Source organism: Trichogramma pretiosum, unplaced genomic scaffold (genome assembly GCF_000599845.2).
Source record: "Trichogramma pretiosum strain Unisexual culture from Peru unplaced genomic scaffold, Tpre_2.0 scaffold23, whole genome shotgun sequence".
Lineage (NCBI taxonomy): Eukaryota > Metazoa > Arthropoda > Insecta > Hymenoptera > Trichogrammatidae > Trichogramma > Trichogramma pretiosum.
In genome coordinates this window covers 442,371-461,343 of record NW_019641629.1, presented here as the reverse complement: position 1 = coordinate 461,343, position 18,973 = coordinate 442,371, and the positions used below count along the sequence as shown (strand labels likewise).

Sequence of the window (18,973 nt, the reverse complement as noted above, 5' to 3'; positions counted from 1 at the left end):
TTGCACAAAAATCTTTATCAATACGAGCTCTTATTTGCTCTAACCAAGAGCAATATAATTATTTTTAATTTTTTTTTTTCTATACATTATAAGCACTGATGATAAAACTCGCTTAAGAAAACAAAAAAATGAATTTTATTACTCCGTAAAAGTACTCTGAATATATATCACATATCGGATTCAACTTTCATTTAAGCCGGCTCCAATTTTCTTTTTCTGCGTTTGTTTTGGTTTTTGCACCTAATAATGGCGAACTCGCTGAGCCACATTACCACGGCTATGGCCGTCACGAAATTTATTAGAATTACGCAGGATAGGTAGCTGCCGGTGATGTCTCTTATTAACCCTGAAAATTAGAGAAAAGAGTCATAAATTAAATTAAATGCTTGGCTTGATATTATTTAGTAAAAAAAAGAACGATGTCACGGTGTCTCTAATTTTACTCGTACGCGTACAATGATAAAACTTATTATTTCAATTACTTCGAACGACTGCGAAAAAAATCGAAATGCGAAATAATAGACGGAGAGTGAGAGAGAGAGAAGGATATATAGAAAGTGAAGTCGCGCGCGAGGGAACTTATCTCACCTAGGATTGGGCCGAAAACTATCAAAAGAGTCCCATTGACTAATGACTGAATACTGCTTGCGGACGTCAGTTTCTCCAGCGAAACGTGACTGGGAATAACGAGTGTCATGTACACGGTTCGGATACCCTTGGCTATACCCAAGCCCACGGCGACGATCACTATGCTGCCAAAGTCATTAACTATCAGCAAGCCTGGAATTAGATAATTTCGTTATTATTGTAATTTGCGAGTGCGTCATTGGTATATAGAAATGCTCAATATTTTAAGGGAAGGTTTTGGTCATTAGGGATATAAGTGCGTTTTCATATTTTTTCAAAGCCCATACTTCAACTTATACAATTATTTTTACTTTGCCACTTGCAGATTTACACATAATGTGTGTTCGCCATCTAGTGGTTTGAAGTGACATTATCAAATTTAAAGTGGTTGTGAACTGGTCAAAATTGTTTGAAATAATTTCGAGGTCATTTAAATCGCTGATTTGTAGTCAACTAATAATAACATATTTTTAAACACTTTTAATTTTAATTTTTGATCAATACACCATTATCAGAACAAAGCATTTCAATCAGGGCGATCGTGATGCGGAAAGTAATAATCATTTTTAAATAAAATAGTGCGGATTAGGTTTTAATTTTTCATCAATTTTAACGAATCAAGATCGTATAGATCGGTGAGCATCATTTAAAAATTTTTTCCGTCCAACGATGGATCGAGTTTTTCGCGTCGACGATACTTACACGATCTCGTGAAAATGAGAAGGAAGAGGCTGACGAGGTACATGGCCCGGGGCGACCTGTGCAGCCACTCGCCGATGTAGGGCGCCAACGCCCGCAGCACCAGATCCGAGCAGGCGATCACGCTCATGATCGTGGCGATCTGACGCGTGTCCAGATCCATGTCCGACAGTATGAACGGCGTCAGCACCGAGAAATTGAACTCGGCGAAGATGGCGATCGACATGCCCAGCATGATGTTTACGTAGATCGGGTCGCGCAACAGATCCAGATCGAAGAACTCGACGATCCGATGCAGGATGCGCTTGAGGTACGACTGGGCCTTGGGTTCGTCCTTGGGCGATGCCTCTCTGCTCGGTGGCGATTGCTGCTGGCTGAAGGCAAAAATTTATTAGCCAAAAATTCAATTTTTAATAGCTATTGGGATACTTACATATTCTTTATCTCGTTGCTTGCATAGCCGTTGCCATTTTCACACTCCTCGTCCTCTTCTATCAAACTTTTGTTCAATGGTTTTTTCAACAAAACTAAACACTCCGTATTCGCCGATCCTAATCTAGGCCTTATTTTGTTTTCATTGAGACTATTGCGCCTCTCATTTTCATAGATGGACGTTCTTGAGTCTATTGAATTTTCACCTTCGGCTTTGCAAATTTTGCTCAAACTCGAAACACTTGCAGCTGCAGAGTAAAATTTACAAATGAAAAAAATATCAATGTTTATCGTCGATACAAAAATTTTGAAATTACCTCTCAGATCCAGTATAGAATTTTGTCGAACGGACACGGGAGTTTCAAATCCGTAAATACTCACGTTGTCGTCGTACAGATCGACGACCGAGGAACTTATTCTCTGGTTTTTCTTTTTTTCACTCAAAGCTCCTCTGTTAGAATCATTCATTGAGCCTATTTTAGATTCCATCAAAGACTCTGATTCTTCCTCGCATTTTTCAATTTCATCTGAACATTAATAATAACAATATCGATTAACGTTTATCGTGAATGATCTTAACTTTTACTCGAAACAGATGCCAAAGTCATCAATGAAATAAAACATTTTCATTCAAAATTTCAGCTTTTACTTTCAGCGAAACTTGCCACTGTTCCGTTACAAAGATACTCGGAAGAAACTATAAAAAATTAGTAAGAAAATGTTCACTCTCATGTTGTCTTCGATAACCATTAAAAACTACTTTTTCGAATACCAGCCGTACTTTTTATGTCATCCTCTTTATTTTCTTTCACTTGTATCCGCTTCGCATGCCATTTTAATGGCTGCAAGAGCGAGGAACCAATTAGCCCATGGAGGCTCAATGCGCCCAGAATGAGCATTGTACCCTGTTAACACTTGAATGTTTTTATCACATTGTGAAATCGACTAATAGCTGTATTTTTAATATTTTTCGATCTACTCGTGAAAATGATTCTATGAAAATTTTAAAAGGTCAGCCTGATATTGAAAAAAATGTGTATGCGTACCCCGCTGTCATAAATCGGTAACAAAACGGAAACTAATTGCGGCATTAGGATTGGTCCTAATCCCGTGATTGTCATGGAAATTCCCATCGCTCGTCCCCTCTTTTCTTTGAAGAAGGAATTGACTGCGAGTGAGCAGGCGGCAGTGGTCATCGCTAAGCCAAGGGCTGATAGAAATCGATGAGCTTCATTATTTTTGATAAATATATTTTGATAATGAATTTAAAAAAAAAACTTACAGGCCATCATTCCGTACGTAATCACAAAATGAATAAATGTTGTACCGAAAGACGTCAGGATAATACCAGTAGCGTAAAATAGTGAGCCGATAATGGATATTTTGCGGTAGCCATAAATGCGTATTAGTGGCCCATTCATCATGCCCAGTATCATTCCGAAAGCTTGATTGATATTAATGATTACTGTTGACTGAGTAGCCGATATATTTAATCTTTTAAATTCATCGTTATACACCATTCCAAAACCTTGTATGATCGGTATCGTTATAATCTGACGGCAGAAGATAATTAATCCTTTAATTGATTTTTCAATTTTGCAGTAAAAATAATGAATTTCTCACGTTATTGAGGGCATACGCAATCACCACTACCCAACCCCAGCCACCATCGGGTGCAACGTATAGTGCCACATCTTTTGTCATCTTTGGTTCTTGAGGAAAAACGTCATTCAAGAGTATTCATTCATTAATATAAATTCTCCAGCTTATTGTGTGAATGATGCTACTGTCAGCGCAAATAAATCCGAAGTGGAAAAGTTTTTACAATGGTGATTTTCCGATATGATTTATACTACTACGAATGACTTGACGAAGCTAAAGTATTATTACACAACCATCGTTTAAATATATCGCTATGGTTGACGACGAGGTTATTGAAACAATGCGAAGCGTCAAATACGACAATTTTTTAATGAAAAATTAAAAGAAATTGACCATATTTTTTAAAACCTATAATTAAAATTATATTGAACGCAGTCAATCAAGAGATAATGTTCATAGTAAAAAATATTAGAAAATTTCGTTAGAATTGTTAAAGGATTACGAAAAAAATTTAAAAAAAAATTTCAATTTAATCTTTAAATGCAGCATTGAATCTGTTAAAATGCATTTTTAATTATTTTCTTACCTTGATCAAAAATTTAACCAAGATGCAATGTATTTAAAGTATTATTTTGTTTCAATAAATATGAAATTATTTATTGAAACAAAATTTTATGAAAACTCACTCGCTCACAATGTAGCATCTTATGCTGTTTCTTTGCGAACTAAAGTGCCGAAGAATCGGGAAGTATGATTTTGCAGAGAATTCATTCTCTGTTGCAGTCATCGCATTCGATAGCTCTATCATTAAAAGCAGAAAAAAAAAGATAAAAACAGGAAAAAAAACTTGCATGTCCAACTTGTTATTAAATTGGACGGTAATAATGATGATTATTCGTAAAGGTTATTAAATTGCCAAGTTAAAACAATAGGTTTTCGTTGGTACTTGAATGAATGCCGGTGATGTGATTTTTGGAAAATGGCCAATTGAAATGTTTCATTTATTTATTCATTTATTTATTTTAATATTAATTTTATAAGTAAAACTTACTTAATTGCTAAGAAATCTCTGTACATGAGTGACCGCTGTGATGTCGATCTTGAAAGTTTGGTTAATACTGACAGTTACTGAAGAAACATAAACATCGACTATCGCTTAGTTCTTCGTACAAGTTTATTTTTATTCCAATCTTAGAGGACAATTTTGAATGTCACTGAAATTATGAACCTCCACTCAAGATGTAGAGTCGCCATCTACCGTGAAATAATGGAGGCTCGAAACATGTGCAGTCGGTATGCAATCGCGTAAAAAAAAGTTCACGATGCATTTGCACATTTGCATTTTTTTTTATTTCAAGCAATCAGTAGTTTTTATAAGATAAATAAATTGAATTATTCTTCAAAAACATATAAATCGGATCGTAAACGTAGAAAAGATATTTTTATCGACAATATTTTTATAATCACTGTAGTTATGATAGTTTTAAATATTTGTGCTAAGATAAAGGTGTAAATATTTGTCAATAATATTATTATACTTATTACTTATTCTATTATTCATGTTATCTAATAATAAGAATTGTATTTTTAGCCATACTGATAACTTGTACCCGAAAAAACCTGATTCATTATGTTTTTCCCGCGATTGTTAATGAATAATTGTATATAAAAAAATTTGTAAGTGTGAAAATTTGATACGGCTTTCCCTGATTCTCTGTATTGATAATCAGTGTATGCTCAATATGGAAAAAATATTGAACATTCGTTCATTCAAACAAATTACTCATTTTTATCGATATAAAGTCTATTGGAGTCAACAAAAATACGCAGGTATACATATAAGCTGCTTCGAAGACACATGCGCTTCTGTTTACAGGTTTCATCGCATTCAGTAATTTAGAGTTGCTATCATGATTTACGAAAGCAGAAAACATCTCGGTTTATTATGTCTACGGGCTTTTTAGTGACGCCTAGATAAGTACCTTTAAGTCTCTGTATATTGGCGAGATAGCTCAGACGAGTAATTAATAAAATCAGTTCGTTTGAGAAAATCGTCGAATCGTTAGAAGACGAGTGACACCTGCGCCAAGAGGTATTTAAATTTTTTCACGCGGAGCTTCGCGACGATGAGTAATGTCATTCGTTCGGATTATCGATTCCTGTCAAACGACGCGTCAATTTGTGTTTAGAAAATTTTGAAGAAAAGCCAACGCGAGCAACGAGTTTCGTTGAAAAAAAGAATAGTGATACAACGTTTCCATCAGTCTATATTATGATCGTCGCGCATTTCGTTCAATAAAGTCATTAATGAATCAAACATTCGGCTTGGCAACTGTACTATGTACATAGACGCGTAGTTCATAAATCATTGTTATTTGCTCTACTCAAGGAAAGGATGTGCTGGACCAATTGTGATTGTGATGATAACGGGGAAGAGAATGTTCTGAAGTGTCAGTGACTCATTGCTCTATATCAGAGTTGAACTCTAGGTCTGCAATTACAGCTAAAAACGACGGTAAACCAATTTTACACTGATAATACTTTGATTGCTTGGGTGCTATGCGTTCGAGACGCGGCTTTAATATATTTTTAAAATATGATACATACAATGTTCATTGATATTAATTTAATAAAAGGGATCTGTATAAATGCTTGATGAATTACCTATCATGGATAAATTATAGCTTTAATAGTTAACGTTCTGATACAAATTTTTAACAGCGAAAACTGTACTAGTTAGTTAATTCTTTATGACAAAATTTTTTGTAGTAGTTTTCAAAAATTTAAACATTCACTATAAAATTAAAAAAAAATATTCAATTATGTTATTATACTATTGTAATACCGAAGATTATTTTTATACTGTCCAGTCAAAACGTCGTATGACGATAGATGTTAAAGGTTTTATTTTTAGATTTTCGTAGGTAATTTACCATTTCGAAGGGAGAACAAAATAGTTAAGCTTGAATGTCATCGTAACAATGGTTTGTCATAAAAATGGATTCAACCACGAAGAGACCAACGGGGTTGAAACAACAAACGTGGCCAAGAAAGAAAAGGAGACGGAAATCCAAAGTAAGACTGAAGATATTTCAAGAAATTCAATATCGATAAGTAGTGACGATGATAAATACGTTGCACCGGATGGGGGATGGGGTTGGATGGTTACAATTGGATTAATTGTTGTTTTTGTAAGTTTTGTTTTAAACGAAATTTTAAAGGGACAAGTAAAATTATTATTTTGTGTTTCTCGATTTATTCGATCAATAGGTATCTACCATTGGACCTTGTTCTTCTTTTACGATAGTTTTTGGTGATTTTTTGGCGTCTACGGGTCAAGAGGGCTCTGTTATGACCATGCTTAATTCACTCTTTAACATAAGTTTTTCATTAGCAGGTAAATAAATTTAAATTTCATTACTATTAATATAATTTAAAAACCCCTAGATAAATTGGATTCCTTCAATTTTGATAATTTTAACGTCAGCTTTAATACGACGATGAACTTGAAATGTTTTAAATTAAAAATGATTCATGAATTTAAGCTCAAAAAATTTTAATTCAAGGAAAACGGAAACATGTTTGTACATTACGAGAAAAAAAAAATAAAGTGCAGAATTTTTTCCGTTATAAGTTGTGTAACAACCTGAATAATTGTTTTATCTCATCATAAATCAGTTAAGTTCTGCAGTACGCATAATTTCATTACCTTTTATCTTATTTTTGAAGAGTACAATTATTAAAAACACGTGCATATGAAAGCTTCGTTTAATCAAAGTCTCATCTAGCTCTGTAGATAGTATGCAAATAAACGAATCCGGGGAAAAATTTCTCACCTTGGTATAAATAATTCATGAGTATAAAATAAACTTTTGGATGAATTTTTTTTGTCAACGATAATTTCTGTAATCGTCATTAATTCAGGTTTAGTGACTGATTCACTATTGAAACAATTCTCAATGAGAACCATCGGCATCGTTGCTGCCATACTTTATGCTGTTCCAAATGTTTTACTAGCTTTTGTAAGACACATCATTGAAATGGCTGTGATTTTCCTAATACAAGGAGTTGGCCTTGGACTAATGTTTACTATTTGTAATACCAACTTTAATGCCTACTTTGATAAGAAAAGATCCAAGGTATTACTCGACGAATAGAAAAATCAAATATATCATCATTTATTAAGAGCTCCGTGTATCAAAATTACTAATGTTTAATATATTTAGATAATGGGAATATCTCAAGTTATTGTTGGAGCAGGTTACATTGTTTACCCTATAATAATAGAAGTAATGTTAGAAGAATATGGATTTCGAGGTGAATTTTTAATTTTCATTTTCGTTCAAGATATTATTTTTAAAAAATTATAACTTTTATAATTTGAAAAATCAGGTACTTCTGCAATTACTGGAGCTTTGAGTCTTCATTGCATTGCCGGGATGGCTTTGATGATTCCTCCACCGAACTGGAAAATCAAAAAACCTTACAAGGAGATTGATAAATTGAGTGAAAAGACTGCTGAAACAGAAAAATTATTAGAACCTATCAAAACGTCATCAGGGTCTAGAGAGGTCAAAAAATTGAAAAGAGAAGAAAAATGGTACAGCTCGAGGAGTTTACAAGAAGACGATCAAATAGCAATTCCAGAGATGGTAAATACATTTTTATAAAAAACAATTAACGATTACTAATTTATTCGAAATTATTTCTTCGCACATAAGGAAGAAAAAAATAGAGTTTCTTCAGCCACAGACGTAGAGGCAGGTTCTCATCGTAATCGCAGCAAATCGCTTTTTATCAGCGGCAAAGTGGAATGGCCTAAATCGCGAAAAAACGCATTGTTAGCTGGGTATCCTTCGTCTAGTCTTACCAATGTCAGAGTTCAACCCGGCACTGAGTCTTTCAATAATGCAATTCTACAGTTGCAAAATTCTCCGATTCTTTTGCATGATAAATCTCGAAGTATAGACGAAGAAAGTAATGACAAGTCGACAAAAATATTCATACGGTAAAATACTTACGATACTAAATTTTAAATTAATATTGTTTACTTAAAGGTTAAATTTTAATTTTAGAAGTCGACGTATACTAGATAATCTTATTGACTTTTCTCTGCTGAAAGATGCAAAATTTCTCAACATGTGCTTAGGTATAAGTTTTGTATTTGCCAGTGATTTTACGTTCGCTGCATTTTTACCAATGATGATGGCCAGCAGAGGATTCGGACAAAGCGAAGCTACTTTTGCCATCACTACCAGTGCGACGACCGAACTAGTGTCGCGCGTATTTCTGGCAGCCTTCACGTTATTTTTCGACGTAAGGCCGAAACTACTATTTTTTTTCGCTATGATCGGAATGACGATAGCCAAGATAGGTAAATGAAATTCTTTCGATGCATTTTTGTAATGTGATATCATATAAAAAAGAAAAATAATAATTTATTTTTTCTTCATCAGGATATTTATGTCTGGAAGATACTCTCATAGGCTCGCTGATTATGGTCGGTGTGATTGGAGCTGTGCGCTCGTGGCTGTTGGTGCCCCAGCCGCTTGTTGTCGTGGAAGACGTCGGTGTCGATCAGTTTGCCGCCGCTTACGGGATATTTGCCATCGTGAGCGGTGTTATTTCAGTGATTTTCGGTCCGCTTTCTGGTAATGAAATTTATCTATAACATTAAATTTAGTGCATTTTCATTATTATTTTTCAAAATAATATCTATATTACAAGTTTTATATTATTTTTTTTAGGGCTTATTAAAGACTGGACGGAGAGTTTTATTGCGTGCCAAGTTGTTCTTTTAATAATGAACGCTTTATTCATCGTACCATGGACTGTGGAATTGATTTGCAACAGGAATAAATCAAAAACCTCTTTCTAATGAATTATAATTTCACTTGTAAAATTATGTATAAAAGTATTGAAGACTGGAGTATAATTTAATTTTTAATTATTTTGATTTGTATATGCTATGTTATATATTTTAATATTATCGAGTAAGCCATCGATGTAGAAAAATTCATTGAGTTTCATTAGAATTTGAGCCATTATTTGTAAAAAGTAACAATTAAAAGACAAGGTTAATTATTTCAGATCTGTAAAAAGTCAATAAAGGTTTTATTTCTCTTAAAATAGTATTATCATCATTTGATGCCACATTGTCATTCGTTGGGTCGTTTATGTCATTTTTCTGATACAATTATGCACCCAAGTTATGTAGAGAGTGGGAGGCGAGAATAACGAAAGATCCCACATCTGTATCAAAATTATTGACCCAAGAGAGTGTCGATGAATTCTATTAAGAACAATGTAAAGAAATTACTGAATGAATAAATAAAAATTCTTATTGAACGTACTCGCGCTTTAAGCCATTATGCTGCTACTTTGTAAGAAATCGTGGCAATTTAGTTGCATTTATTGCTTTGGCGTGTTGACACGAATCAATTTGCTTTTTCTTTTTTTTTCCTGCCGATAATTGATTTTCCGTAAAATTATTTGGCCGAATTAGTTGTCTGTTTTTTGCCACGTATGATATTTAACTGCGTGGGGTATCGTTTTACTTAATAATTGAGTATTTTAGTGCGTGATTGTTTTTCATGCCCAAGATGAAAAATTTCATCTATCTATCGCTGCTTGTAATCGGAGTCAGCTCATTTTACATAGGTAATAAAACTAAGATCAGCTCGTTTAATTGCGAGATATACACACATTATTATTTTTCAAATTAACTGTATAGATGACGATCCGATGGACAAGGACAAAATCGTCGGAGGGAAAATAGCGGCGATCAAAAAATTCCCTTATCAGGTACGATCTTCATTTTTCTCGAACTTGGCGCCTGAATTTTTAATTAAAAAAAAAAAAACGTTCATATCACTCAAGGCTCAACTCGTCGTGAAGGATCGCATGCTTTGCGGCGCGGCCATCATATCGGAGTACTGGCTGGTCACCGCGGGCCACTGCGCCTTCCGCACGCAGTTCCTGCTGCCGCGGAAAATCCTCACGGGCACGCGCTACAATCGCCGTGGCGGCCACCTGCGCGAGATCGACTACATCGTCGAGCATCCGCAGTACACCAACGAGACCGACGACAACGATATCGCCCTGATCAAGGTGAAAAATTGCAACGATCCCCAGCGGAAATTTTTTTTTTAAATAAAATGCATAATAATGTTATGAACTGTAATAAAAAGTAGAAAAGTGTAAAAAAATGTAAGATTACTAACGATTTCGGACATGTGATACGTTTTTCTACACTTTTTTACTTTATATTACAGTTTATTACATTTGTTTTCCTATAATTAGAGAGATGAAAACCCTATGAATTCAAGCTCATTATAGTTACATGGAAAAAGTAAAAAAGTGTAAAAAAACATAAAATTCGGTAATAATAATTTTGAATGTTACAATTTTTACTTATGAGTTTAAAATTCCAGTCAAGCCCGCATGTAATCAAATTGACCGCAGCAAGTGATTTTCGTGAAAAAAGTGAACTCACTCTAATACAGCAGAAAGCCTTATAACATCATCATAGATGTACTAAGGAGTACTGAGATGACTGAATTTGGTTTATATACATATCCATCATAATTTGTCTTAATTTATTCATAAAAATTAATACATTTTTTTCACGAAAATCACTTGCTGCGGTCGATGCGATCACACACGGATAGCATATTGAAGAAAATGTAAAAAAGTGTAAAAAAGTGTAAAAAAACGTGATTTTATGCTGCCTTTTTTAATGCATTGGCTGTCCGAAATCGCTAGTAATTTTACATTTTTTTACATTTTATTACATTTTACAATTTAATATTATGGTTTTAGTTACTACTTTTACTTTTTCTTGAACGATTTTTTCCGTTGGGGATGTCAGTAAGAAACTTACGAGGCAAAAATTGAGCTGTTTTTTTTTTTTTTTGTTCGATAGTTGAAAGAACCGATAAAGTTCGACGAGAAGCAGCAGCCGATACCGTTGACCGATCGACGCGTCAAAGTGGGCGACAAGGTTCTCGTTTCCGGTTTCGGCTGGGAGGCGGACAACGCGCGGCGCACCTCCAAGCAGCTGCTCAAGGCCACCGTCTACGCCAGCGATCTCGAGTCCTGTCGCAGGCTCTATCTGCTGACCCACGACACCATCACGCGCAACATGTTCTGCGCCTGGGCCTACGGCAGGGACTCGTGCCAGGGCGACTCGGGCGGTCCCGCCGTCGTGGACGGCAAACTCGCTGGTATCGTTTCGTTCGGCGACGACTGCGCCTCGCTCGTCTTCCCGGGCGTCTACACGCAGGTGCACAACTATCTGGCCTGGATCGACGAGGTCACGGGAGAGAAAAATAAGACCGGAGTCGAGCTGTACAACGAGCCGAACGTCCAGAAGGATCCAAAAGTCGAGAATGAGAAGGAGATAGAGGAGATGGAGATTCCCGAGGAAGGCGAGGAAATGGAAGAGTACGTCGACGTCGACGACTCGGTCGAAGATTATTACGACGACGAGTCGACTACTTCTACTTTTGGTTCAATTGCAAAAAAGTTCTTCAGCTTCTTTGACAAGCTTAAATCATGATTTTGGCCGTGAAAATTGTAAAGAATCGAATAGAGTATGAGGAAATAAATAGATATGGCAGTCACGTATCGAAATTAATTCACTTTACATAAAATAACGAGATTGAAATTAGCCAACCCTCGTGGTGGCGCAAAGGCTCAAGATGAACTTGCATTTTCAAAATTTTACTCTGATTTTATGGAGTTATTATGAAAAAATATTGAGATGTGAATTGTTTGTAAAATTCTATGTGGAATTCAAATTTTTTGTCAAAAATTATATTAACCATCTCTATAACCATTTACCAATGTAAAAATAACATTAGAGATAAAAAATTATTACGAGAAATTGTTAAATTCTTAACCAACAAAATATCTAAATATACTTTAAATAAGGTAGCGAAAATTACAAATTTAATATCTCAAAAATTACTTTTTCAAAATTTTACAACACGTCTGGACCTTTCATTCTTTTGCTCCTTTTCGAATATGACAGTTATCGAATGCAACTGAATATGACTTTCAATGTTCGATTATTTCACAGCTGATCATCAGTGGCTAATGAGAATTAGCGCTGGGGGTACAGGTTAAGGGTTGGGTATGTTCAGTTAAGCACAAACATCTTTATTTTATTTTTATTTTTTTTTTAACTATGGGCGGAATTATGGGCGGAACTATGGGCACGCAATCAAGCGCCCTTCCCTTCGGCGCAAACAGGATAAGCGATTATGGTGAGTTTTGCAAAAATCACCAACAAACCGCGACGATCTGTCATCGAAACTTTCAGGAACGAAGATCTCTTACGATCCAACATGGGAAGGTCCTCTGAAAGCGAAACGAACAGCCGAAAACATACCCTTCGCAATTGCTTATTATTTGTTCGTCGCCTTATGGGTCGGAATAGCTGTCTACGGTATGTCACTTTTTCTCTTTTTGGGCACTCCATCAAAGTCCAAGCCTTATCCACCCCGCGTACGTCAACATTAAAAATGGTGGTAATATTTTTTGCGCAGCGCTCGTGAACGGTGACGCCGATAAGTACAGCGACTTCTACCGTACCTCCGAAGATTTCGTTCTCAAACAAGGGTAACGCACAAATTTACACGCACCTTCGAACGATTTTTGTTCACGCAAATCGTCGTGAAAATTTGCAGATGGACTTTGGCCGTGATAGTGCCTTTGGCCGCTTTTTTGTCGATATTGTACCTGTTCCTGTTGAGAATCGCCGCCAAGCCCGTGGTCTACACGTCGATCGCGTTGCTCTTCATCATGCTGTTCGCTAACGTGATCCACCAGAGTTACTTGCTGTACTGCAAACATTCGCACGTGCACATAACCGGGTTCATCTCGTCGATCGTAGTGTTTATCATCCTCGTCGTTATATTCGTCCGGAAGCACAAGTTCATCCCGATGACCTGCGAAATCGTTCGAGAGGCGTCCAAGCGAGTGTCACCCATCCCCATTCTAATTGATCAAAAATCCGAATCGATTCTAAATTTTTTTTTTTTTTTTTGTTTGCTTTTCAGAGTTATACTGGCCTTTCCGTTGATGTTATTTTTCTCGCTGGTACACTCCATGCTGATCGCGGCCTTCTTCATCTTCGACCTGTCCTTATTTTTCTGGATCGAATCGATCGCCAGCGAAGACCACTATCCGGCTTACTTGCCCTTCTTTCACCTCGTCAATGCCTTGGCTCTCATCTGGATCTTCTGCCATCTGCACGCATTTTTTGTGGTGTGCGCGTCGGGAGCCTACGGCACCTGGTATTGGACCATGGACAAAAAGGAGGTGCCGTTCTTCACCACGCTGCGCTTCATCTACATCACGTTCAGGTTATATGATTTCGCAAAATCAGGGTAAAAAAAAAATACTATCTCCAACATATTTTCGGACGGTAAACCCAACGGCCATGACTTTACTGCTATTACGAACCTAAAATTAATTTTTCAAATCAGATTCGGAAAAACCGAAAATTTTACGTTCGAGTCGGTTTTCTAATTTTTTTTTTTTCAAAATTAGACGAAAAAAATCGAAAAATGTTTTTTTATTGTTTCCAGTAAGCCTCTTTCTCTTCAAAGAATCCTATCTTAATACGATTGATAAGAAATTTTTCAATTTTCCGACAAATTTAATGGGACATATGATTTTCAAAAAAATAAATTTTTTATTTGCTCAATCATAAGAACTGTTCTTTTTTTTATGCTTCGTCTATGTAATATAATTTTAGTAGCAGATAATTCTATACATTCAATTTATCTAAATGGATAATTAATAATGCAATAAATAATGGTTTATTCAATAGACTCATGTGAAGATCATGAAAGATAATTATAGAGCTTATAAAAGTGAAATAAGATGAACCATTGCAAGTTTTATTTTACACGCTTATCCTAAATATTTTTTCTATAAAATACGTCCCTGCTTGAAAAAAAAAGGTTTAAAAAGAGGGTATTCTTTCATTTAACCAGATATTATTGAGTAATGGGAAAAAATATTACCATTGAATTTCCCGCAAAAAAATACATTCGATATGCTATTTTTAATTTTTTTTTTCTGAATATCAAGCAATATTTCTTAGGGTTCCCATATTTATTCCCCAAGTTATATAATTATATATCATTCACGATTAAACGCATTCATTCGCAGATATCACATAGGCCCGACGGCCTTTGGCTCGCTGATCATAACGGTTTGCACCATACTGAACCTCCTGATCGAACAGGTTTCACCGACAAACGCCGCCGTCGACGGAACTGCCGATCTCGGCAGTGCCGGTTTGGCTTGCTGCAACGCCGCCATGTACTGCATCAGGGTCCTCGTCGAGGCGGTCACCGGCATGGCTTACATTCGCATCGGGCATCACGGCACCGGCCTCATCGACGCGGGCCGAGAGGCGCTCACTCTCTTCCGAAGAAATTACTTGAAGGTGGCCGTTATCAATGCGGTAGGCATCTGCACTTTTCCCATATACAGGGTGTCCCAAAAGTATGGAAACCTTTGAAAAGCGGCCAAAATAAGCGGGAAAAAAAATTGGGTAACCCTATATTCGACGTATTTTTTCACGGGGAATCCAATGGTGACCTTGGATTTGACCTTGAACATAACCTCAAAGCTGCAGCGACTCAAAAATCAATTTTTCAAATGTAACCCCCATTTTTTATTGCAGATTTGAAAAGAGCGGAAAATTTCACGTCAAAATGTATGTTTTGTTTTTTTTTGAAGACCATTTTGAGGGTGCTACATGCTCAAATGAAACCCCGATTTAACCTAAAATTAAGCTCAGAAGAACTTCATTTTCCAACTGTAGCGCCCCCAAAAATGATATTGGAAAAAAAACATAAGGGGCTATTCAAACGTAAAATTTTTCGCTCTTTTCAATGGTGACCTTAAATTTGACCTAGAACATAACCTAAAAGCTGCAGAAACTCAAAGTCGAGTTTTTACACGGCAACCGCAATTTTTTATTTCAGATTTGAAAACAGCAAAAAATTTTACGTTTGAATAGGCCTTCATGTTTTTTTTCCAATATAATTTTTGGGGGCGGTACAGTTTGAAAATGAAGTTCTTCTGAGCTTAATTTTAGGTTAAATCGGGGTTTCATTTGAGCCTGTAGCACCCTTAAAATGGTCTTTAAAAAAATACAAAACATACATTTCGACGTGAAATTTTCCGCTCTTTTCAAATCTGCAATAAAAAATGGGGGTTACATTTGAAAAATTGATTTTTGAGTCGCTGCAGCTTTGAGGTTATGTTCAAGGTCAAATCCAAGGTCACCATTGGATTCCCCGTGAAAAAATACGTCGAATATAGGGTTACCCAATTTTTTTTCCCGCTTATTTTGGCCGCTTTTCAGAGGTTTCCATACTTTTGGGACACCCTGTATATGCGCTGAGCCGTAAAGATCAATCGTGCACTACAATTATTAAATTGGGAAAATATTTTTCATTTTCAAGATCGTGTTCGTTTTGGCCTATTTTTTGATTTTCGCGATCTTCATTGGTTCGCTTTTATTATTTTGGGGACTGCTGAGGTTGTCATCGGTCGACGTCGAACAAATAATATACCTATTCGTCGTGCTTGCAATTTGTCTCTTCATAGTGATCTGGTCAATAGTTAAGTTACTTCATACAGCTGTTGACAACATCTTTTTGTGCATGCTCGAAGATTACGAGATGAACGGCGGCAGCCAGAGACCTTACCACATGTCGAATAAGTTGAAAGAATTAGTTCTCGAGAATAGACTGGAGTAATCTATTTGTTTTTTTTTTTTTTTTCAAAAAGAATTACACCAATACTTCAGACAACGTTCCTTACTGCAAGTTCATATCATAGTGTAACAAAAATTGTGAGTACTACTTTTACAGAGCTGCGATTGAAATGTAAAAAATAAAGTTGCGGTGATTTTGAAAGGATATTTTTTACACGCAATAAATCGAGATGCAATACAAACTCCTAACCAACAATTACATAATTGTGAGAAAAGTTTATTTCGCTAAATTTTAGAAAATTACCAAATTGTCCAGTGGATTTTTAAAGTTCAAGTATTCACAGCACTCGCTTTCGGCTCGTGTTATAATCCCTCATTTTGCTGAAAAAAACTGCACCAATAGGAAAACATACTGTTTTTTATTTCTGTACGAGAGGAGAAAAATTAAAAACATGGAACGCGCTCGTCAACGAGCATAGACCTTTTAAAATGCTCCAATGAGATTTTCAAATTCAGCTGAATATGATTTTCAATGTTCGATTATTTCACAGCTGATTGTCAGTGGCTAATGAAAATTAGCGCTGGTGGTACAGGTTAGGGGTTGGTTGTGTTTACTAAAACACAAATATCTTTATTTTATTTTTATTTCTTTTAACAAATTCATCGTTCCTCGAATAATATGCTCGGATTCGGCGGGAACAGGCTCAGCGTTTATGGTGAGTTTCGTGAAAATCGTCAAAAACCCGAACCACGACGATCCGTCATTGAAACTTTCAGGAACGAAGATTTCTTACGATACAGAATGGAGCGGTCCTCTGAACGTAAAACGAAAAGCAGAAAACATACCCTTCGCAATCGCTTATTATTTGTTCGTCGCCTTATGGGTCGGGGTAGCTACATACGGTATGCCATTTTATCTTATTGGTCTGACGATCATTAAAAAAAGTTGCCAAGGCTTAATTATATTATCTTCCCCAAAGCGATGACGGCCGGCGACGCGAGAGACAACGACTTCTACCACGAATCTGAGGATTTTGTCTTCAAAGAAGGGTAACACAAAAATGCACACACTCCATACACCGAAAGAAAATATCTCGTAGGTAAATCTTTTTATTCGGTGTACAGCTCAAAAAATTGACACGTTAATTTTCAGATGGACCATAGCCATCGTATTCCCGTTGGCCATCTTCACGTCGATATTGTTCCTGTGCCTGTTGAGAATCGCCGCCAAGCCCTTGGTTTACGGTATCATCGGCTTGATTTTCGTCGTTCTCTTTGGTCTGGTGCTCGTCACGGGTATCATGCTGTTCAGCCCGCACACGGAGGGTCTCCTCGGTTGGTTCATCGTGGCGGTCGTGCTGCTGATCGCCTTCCTCGTGCTGTTCTTCGTCAAGTACAGATTCGTCCCGGTGATCTGCGAGCTCGTTCGAGAGGGGGCCAAGCGAGTTTCATTTCCTACCTCTCATCCAGATCGATCGAATTTTTTAATTGTATTTTTTTTTTTCGTTCCTCCAGAGCCGTTTTAGCCTTTCCGTCGATGTTCCTGTACTCGCTGTGCCAGACCGTCCTCGTGTTGAGCTTCTCGATCTTCAACATCTCCCTGTTTTACACGATCGACTCGATCGGCAGCGAGGACGACTATCCTGCCCACTTGACCTTCTGTCACTCCGTCAATGGCTTGGCCCTCGTCTGGATCAACTGCCACCTGTTCGCCTTTTTCAAGGTCAGCGCGTCGGGAGCCTACGGCACCTGGTACTGGACCACGAACAAGAAGGACGTGCCGAGGTTCACCGCGTTGCGCTTCATCTACATCGCGTTGAGGTAAATCCTCGCCGTCGTCGCATCGACTCTCGAGGCAAATCATTCAATATTCATTCGTTCGCAGATACCACATCGGCCCGACGGCCTTCGGCTCGCTGGTCATACTCGTCTGCTACGCACTGCAGTTGCTGATATACACGTTTTCGTCGTCGTCCAACGACGAGACGCCCGGCGCGTACGAGTGCTGCATGACCTGCTGCCGGACGGCTCTGTACTGCGTCAAGGTCGTCGTCGAGGCGGTCACCGGCATGGCCTACATTCGCATCGGGCATCACGGCAGCGGCTTCGTCGACGCGGCTCGAGCGTCATTCGGTGTCTTCAAGAGAAATTACGCGAAGATCATCATTCTGTCGCGGGTAGACGATGATAATCTTTATCAGCTCCGGGTCTCAGGTCTTTTACAACATTTTTTTGTGCTTAGTTTGATTTCATGAGCCACGAGGCGCATTTTAACATCTTTTTATATTTTATCAAAAAATCTTTGCGAAAATGCAATAAACAAGAAAGTTTTAGAATTAGTCAATTGCTTCTATTCCAAGACTAAAATCAGCAAAGATTTTTAAATAAAATATAAAACAATTTTAAAAATTATTCTCAAGGCTCATTAAATTAAACTAAGCTAAGGGAGCTTCTTTGTTATGTACCAAGAGACCAAAACAATTTTTAGAAAACATCTGTGATCCGGAGCTGGAAAAGTCTCCATGTGAGCTTTAAAAATCATTAATTGGAAAAAATCTTTCAAATTCAAAGATCACGACGGCTTTGTGCATATTCATTAAGCTGATGATCGTAATCCTGTCGTTGCTATTATTTTGGGGACTGCTGTCTTCGCAATCGGTTAAATTAGAAGAAAGATTAGGCACACTGTTCCTTCTTGGGCTTTGCATCTACATCGTGGTCAATGCAGAACTTCGCTTACTGCAGATAGCCATTGAAAACATGTTTTTGTGTGTGCTCGAAGATTACGAGATGAACAGCGGCAGCCAGAGATCTTACCACATGTCGAAGAAGTTGAAAGAATTAGTTATCGAGAATAGACTGGAGTAG

General features: G+C 37.0%; 5 protein-coding genes across 7 annotated transcripts; 4 read left to right on the top strand and 1 right to left on the bottom strand.

Moving 5' to 3' along the window:
• Positions 1-11: 11 nt before the first annotated feature.
• On the bottom strand, positions 12-4,500 carry LOC106654663. Of its 3 annotated transcripts, XM_014374630.2 has the most exons (11): positions 4,412-4,486; positions 4,047-4,161; positions 3,382-3,470; positions 3,041-3,311; positions 2,805-2,968; positions 2,540-2,663; positions 2,076-2,285; positions 1,760-2,006; positions 1,330-1,700; positions 589-780; positions 12-346 (listed from the first exon to the last, which is right to left on the bottom strand). In XM_014374630.2, the coding sequence occupies exons 3-11, from the start codon at positions 3,460-3,462 to the stop codon at positions 192-194; spliced, it is 1,815 nt and encodes a 604-aa protein (XP_014230116.1). In that variant the 5' UTR covers positions 3,463-3,470; positions 4,047-4,161; positions 4,412-4,486; the 3' UTR covers positions 12-191. The 3 variants fall into 3 exon arrangements, with proteins under 3 accessions (XP_014230116.1, XP_014230114.1, XP_014230115.1); XM_014374628.2 differs by lacking the exon at positions 4,047-4,161 and having other exon boundaries at positions 4,412-4,500; XM_014374629.2 differs by lacking the exons at positions 4,047-4,161; positions 4,412-4,486 and adding an exon at positions 3,947-4,037.
• Positions 4,501-5,429: 929 nt separating this feature from the next.
• Positions 5,430-9,284, top strand: LOC106654699 (monocarboxylate transporter 5). Its single transcript, XM_014374687.2, has 10 exons — positions 5,430-5,875; positions 6,275-6,551; positions 6,631-6,757; positions 7,285-7,499; positions 7,587-7,677; positions 7,753-8,012; positions 8,082-8,368; positions 8,436-8,734; positions 8,817-9,011; positions 9,108-9,284. The coding sequence occupies exons 2-10, from the start codon at positions 6,342-6,344 to the stop codon at positions 9,236-9,238; spliced, it is 1,815 nt and encodes a 604-aa protein (XP_014230173.1). The 5' UTR covers positions 5,430-5,875; positions 6,275-6,341; the 3' UTR covers positions 9,239-9,284.
• A 632-nt stretch (positions 9,285-9,916) lies between these two features.
• Positions 9,917-11,984, top strand: LOC106654563 (trypsin-like). Its single transcript, XM_014374487.2, has 4 exons — positions 9,917-10,020; positions 10,094-10,164; positions 10,240-10,470; positions 11,285-11,984. Exons 1-4 carry the CDS (start codon positions 9,954-9,956, stop codon positions 11,918-11,920), a joined length of 1,005 nt encoding a protein of 334 aa, XP_014229973.2. The 5' UTR covers positions 9,917-9,953; the 3' UTR covers positions 11,921-11,984.
• A 566-nt stretch (positions 11,985-12,550) lies between these two features.
• LOC106654562 (CTL-like protein 2) lies at positions 12,551-16,148 on the top strand. Its single transcript, XM_014374486.1, has 7 exons — positions 12,551-12,629; positions 12,686-12,811; positions 12,912-12,984; positions 13,053-13,340; positions 13,425-13,754; positions 14,545-14,842; positions 15,852-16,148. The coding sequence occupies exons 1-7, from the start codon at positions 12,551-12,553 to the stop codon at positions 16,146-16,148; spliced, it is 1,491 nt and encodes a 496-aa protein (XP_014229972.1).
• Positions 16,149-16,784: 636 nt separating this feature from the next.
• LOC106654561 (CTL-like protein 2) lies at positions 16,785-18,973 on the top strand. Its single transcript, XM_023459119.1, has 7 exons — positions 16,785-16,821; positions 16,883-17,008; positions 17,086-17,155; positions 17,259-17,546; positions 17,621-17,926; positions 17,991-18,282; positions 18,677-18,973. The coding sequence occupies exons 1-7, from the start codon at positions 16,785-16,787 to the stop codon at positions 18,971-18,973; spliced, it is 1,416 nt and encodes a 471-aa protein (XP_023314887.1).

Bases quoted from the DNA above. Each gene is read 5' to 3' on its own strand.
- LOC106654561 (XM_023459119.1), top strand. From the start codon at position 16,785: ATGCTCGGATTCGGCGGGAACAGGCTCAGCGTTTATG. The intron at 17,009-17,085 runs GTATGCCATTTT...TCTTCCCCAAAG, and splicing joins GGTCGGGGTAGCTACATACG to CGATGACGGCCGGCGACGCG. The intron at 17,547-17,620 runs GCGAGTTTCATT...TCGTTCCTCCAG, and splicing joins CTCGTTCGAGAGGGGGCCAA to AGCCGTTTTAGCCTTTCCGT.
- LOC106654563 (XM_014374487.2), top strand. From the start codon at position 9,954: ATGCCCAAGATGAAAAATTTCATCTATCTATCGCTGCTTGTAATCGGA. The intron at 10,021-10,093 runs GTAATAAAACTA...TTAACTGTATAG, and splicing joins AGTCAGCTCATTTTACATAG to ATGACGATCCGATGGACAAG. The intron at 10,471-11,284 runs GTGAAAAATTGC...TTTGTTCGATAG, and splicing joins ACGATATCGCCCTGATCAAG to TTGAAAGAACCGATAAAGTT.
- LOC106654562 (XM_014374486.1), top strand. From the start codon at position 12,551: ATGGGCGGAATTATGGGCGGAACTATGGGCACGCAATCAAGCGCCCTT. The intron at 12,630-12,685 runs GTGAGTTTTGCA...CGAAACTTTCAG, and splicing joins AAACAGGATAAGCGATTATG to GAACGAAGATCTCTTACGAT. The intron at 12,812-12,911 runs GTATGTCACTTT...TTTTTTGCGCAG, and splicing joins GGTCGGAATAGCTGTCTACG to CGCTCGTGAACGGTGACGCC.
- LOC106654699 (XM_014374687.2), top strand. From the start codon at position 6,342: ATGGTTTGTCATAAAAATGGATTCAACCACGAAGAGACCAACGGGGTT. The intron at 6,552-6,630 runs GTAAGTTTTGTT...TTCGATCAATAG, and splicing joins TTGGATTAATTGTTGTTTTT to GTATCTACCATTGGACCTTG. The intron at 8,735-8,816 runs GTAAATGAAATT...TTTCTTCATCAG, and splicing joins AATGACGATAGCCAAGATAG to GATATTTATGTCTGGAAGAT.
- LOC106654663 (XM_014374628.2), bottom strand. From the start codon at position 3,462: ATGACAAAAGATGTGGCACTATACGTTGCACCCGATGGTGGCTGGGGT. The intron at 3,312-3,381 runs GTGAGAAATTCA...TTCTGCCGTCAG, and splicing joins TTGCGTATGCCCTCAATAAC to ATTATAACGATACCGATCAT. The intron at 2,286-2,539 runs GTACGGCTGGTA...ATTAATGTTCAG, and splicing joins TAAAGAGGATGACATAAAAA to ATGAAATTGAAAAATGCGAG.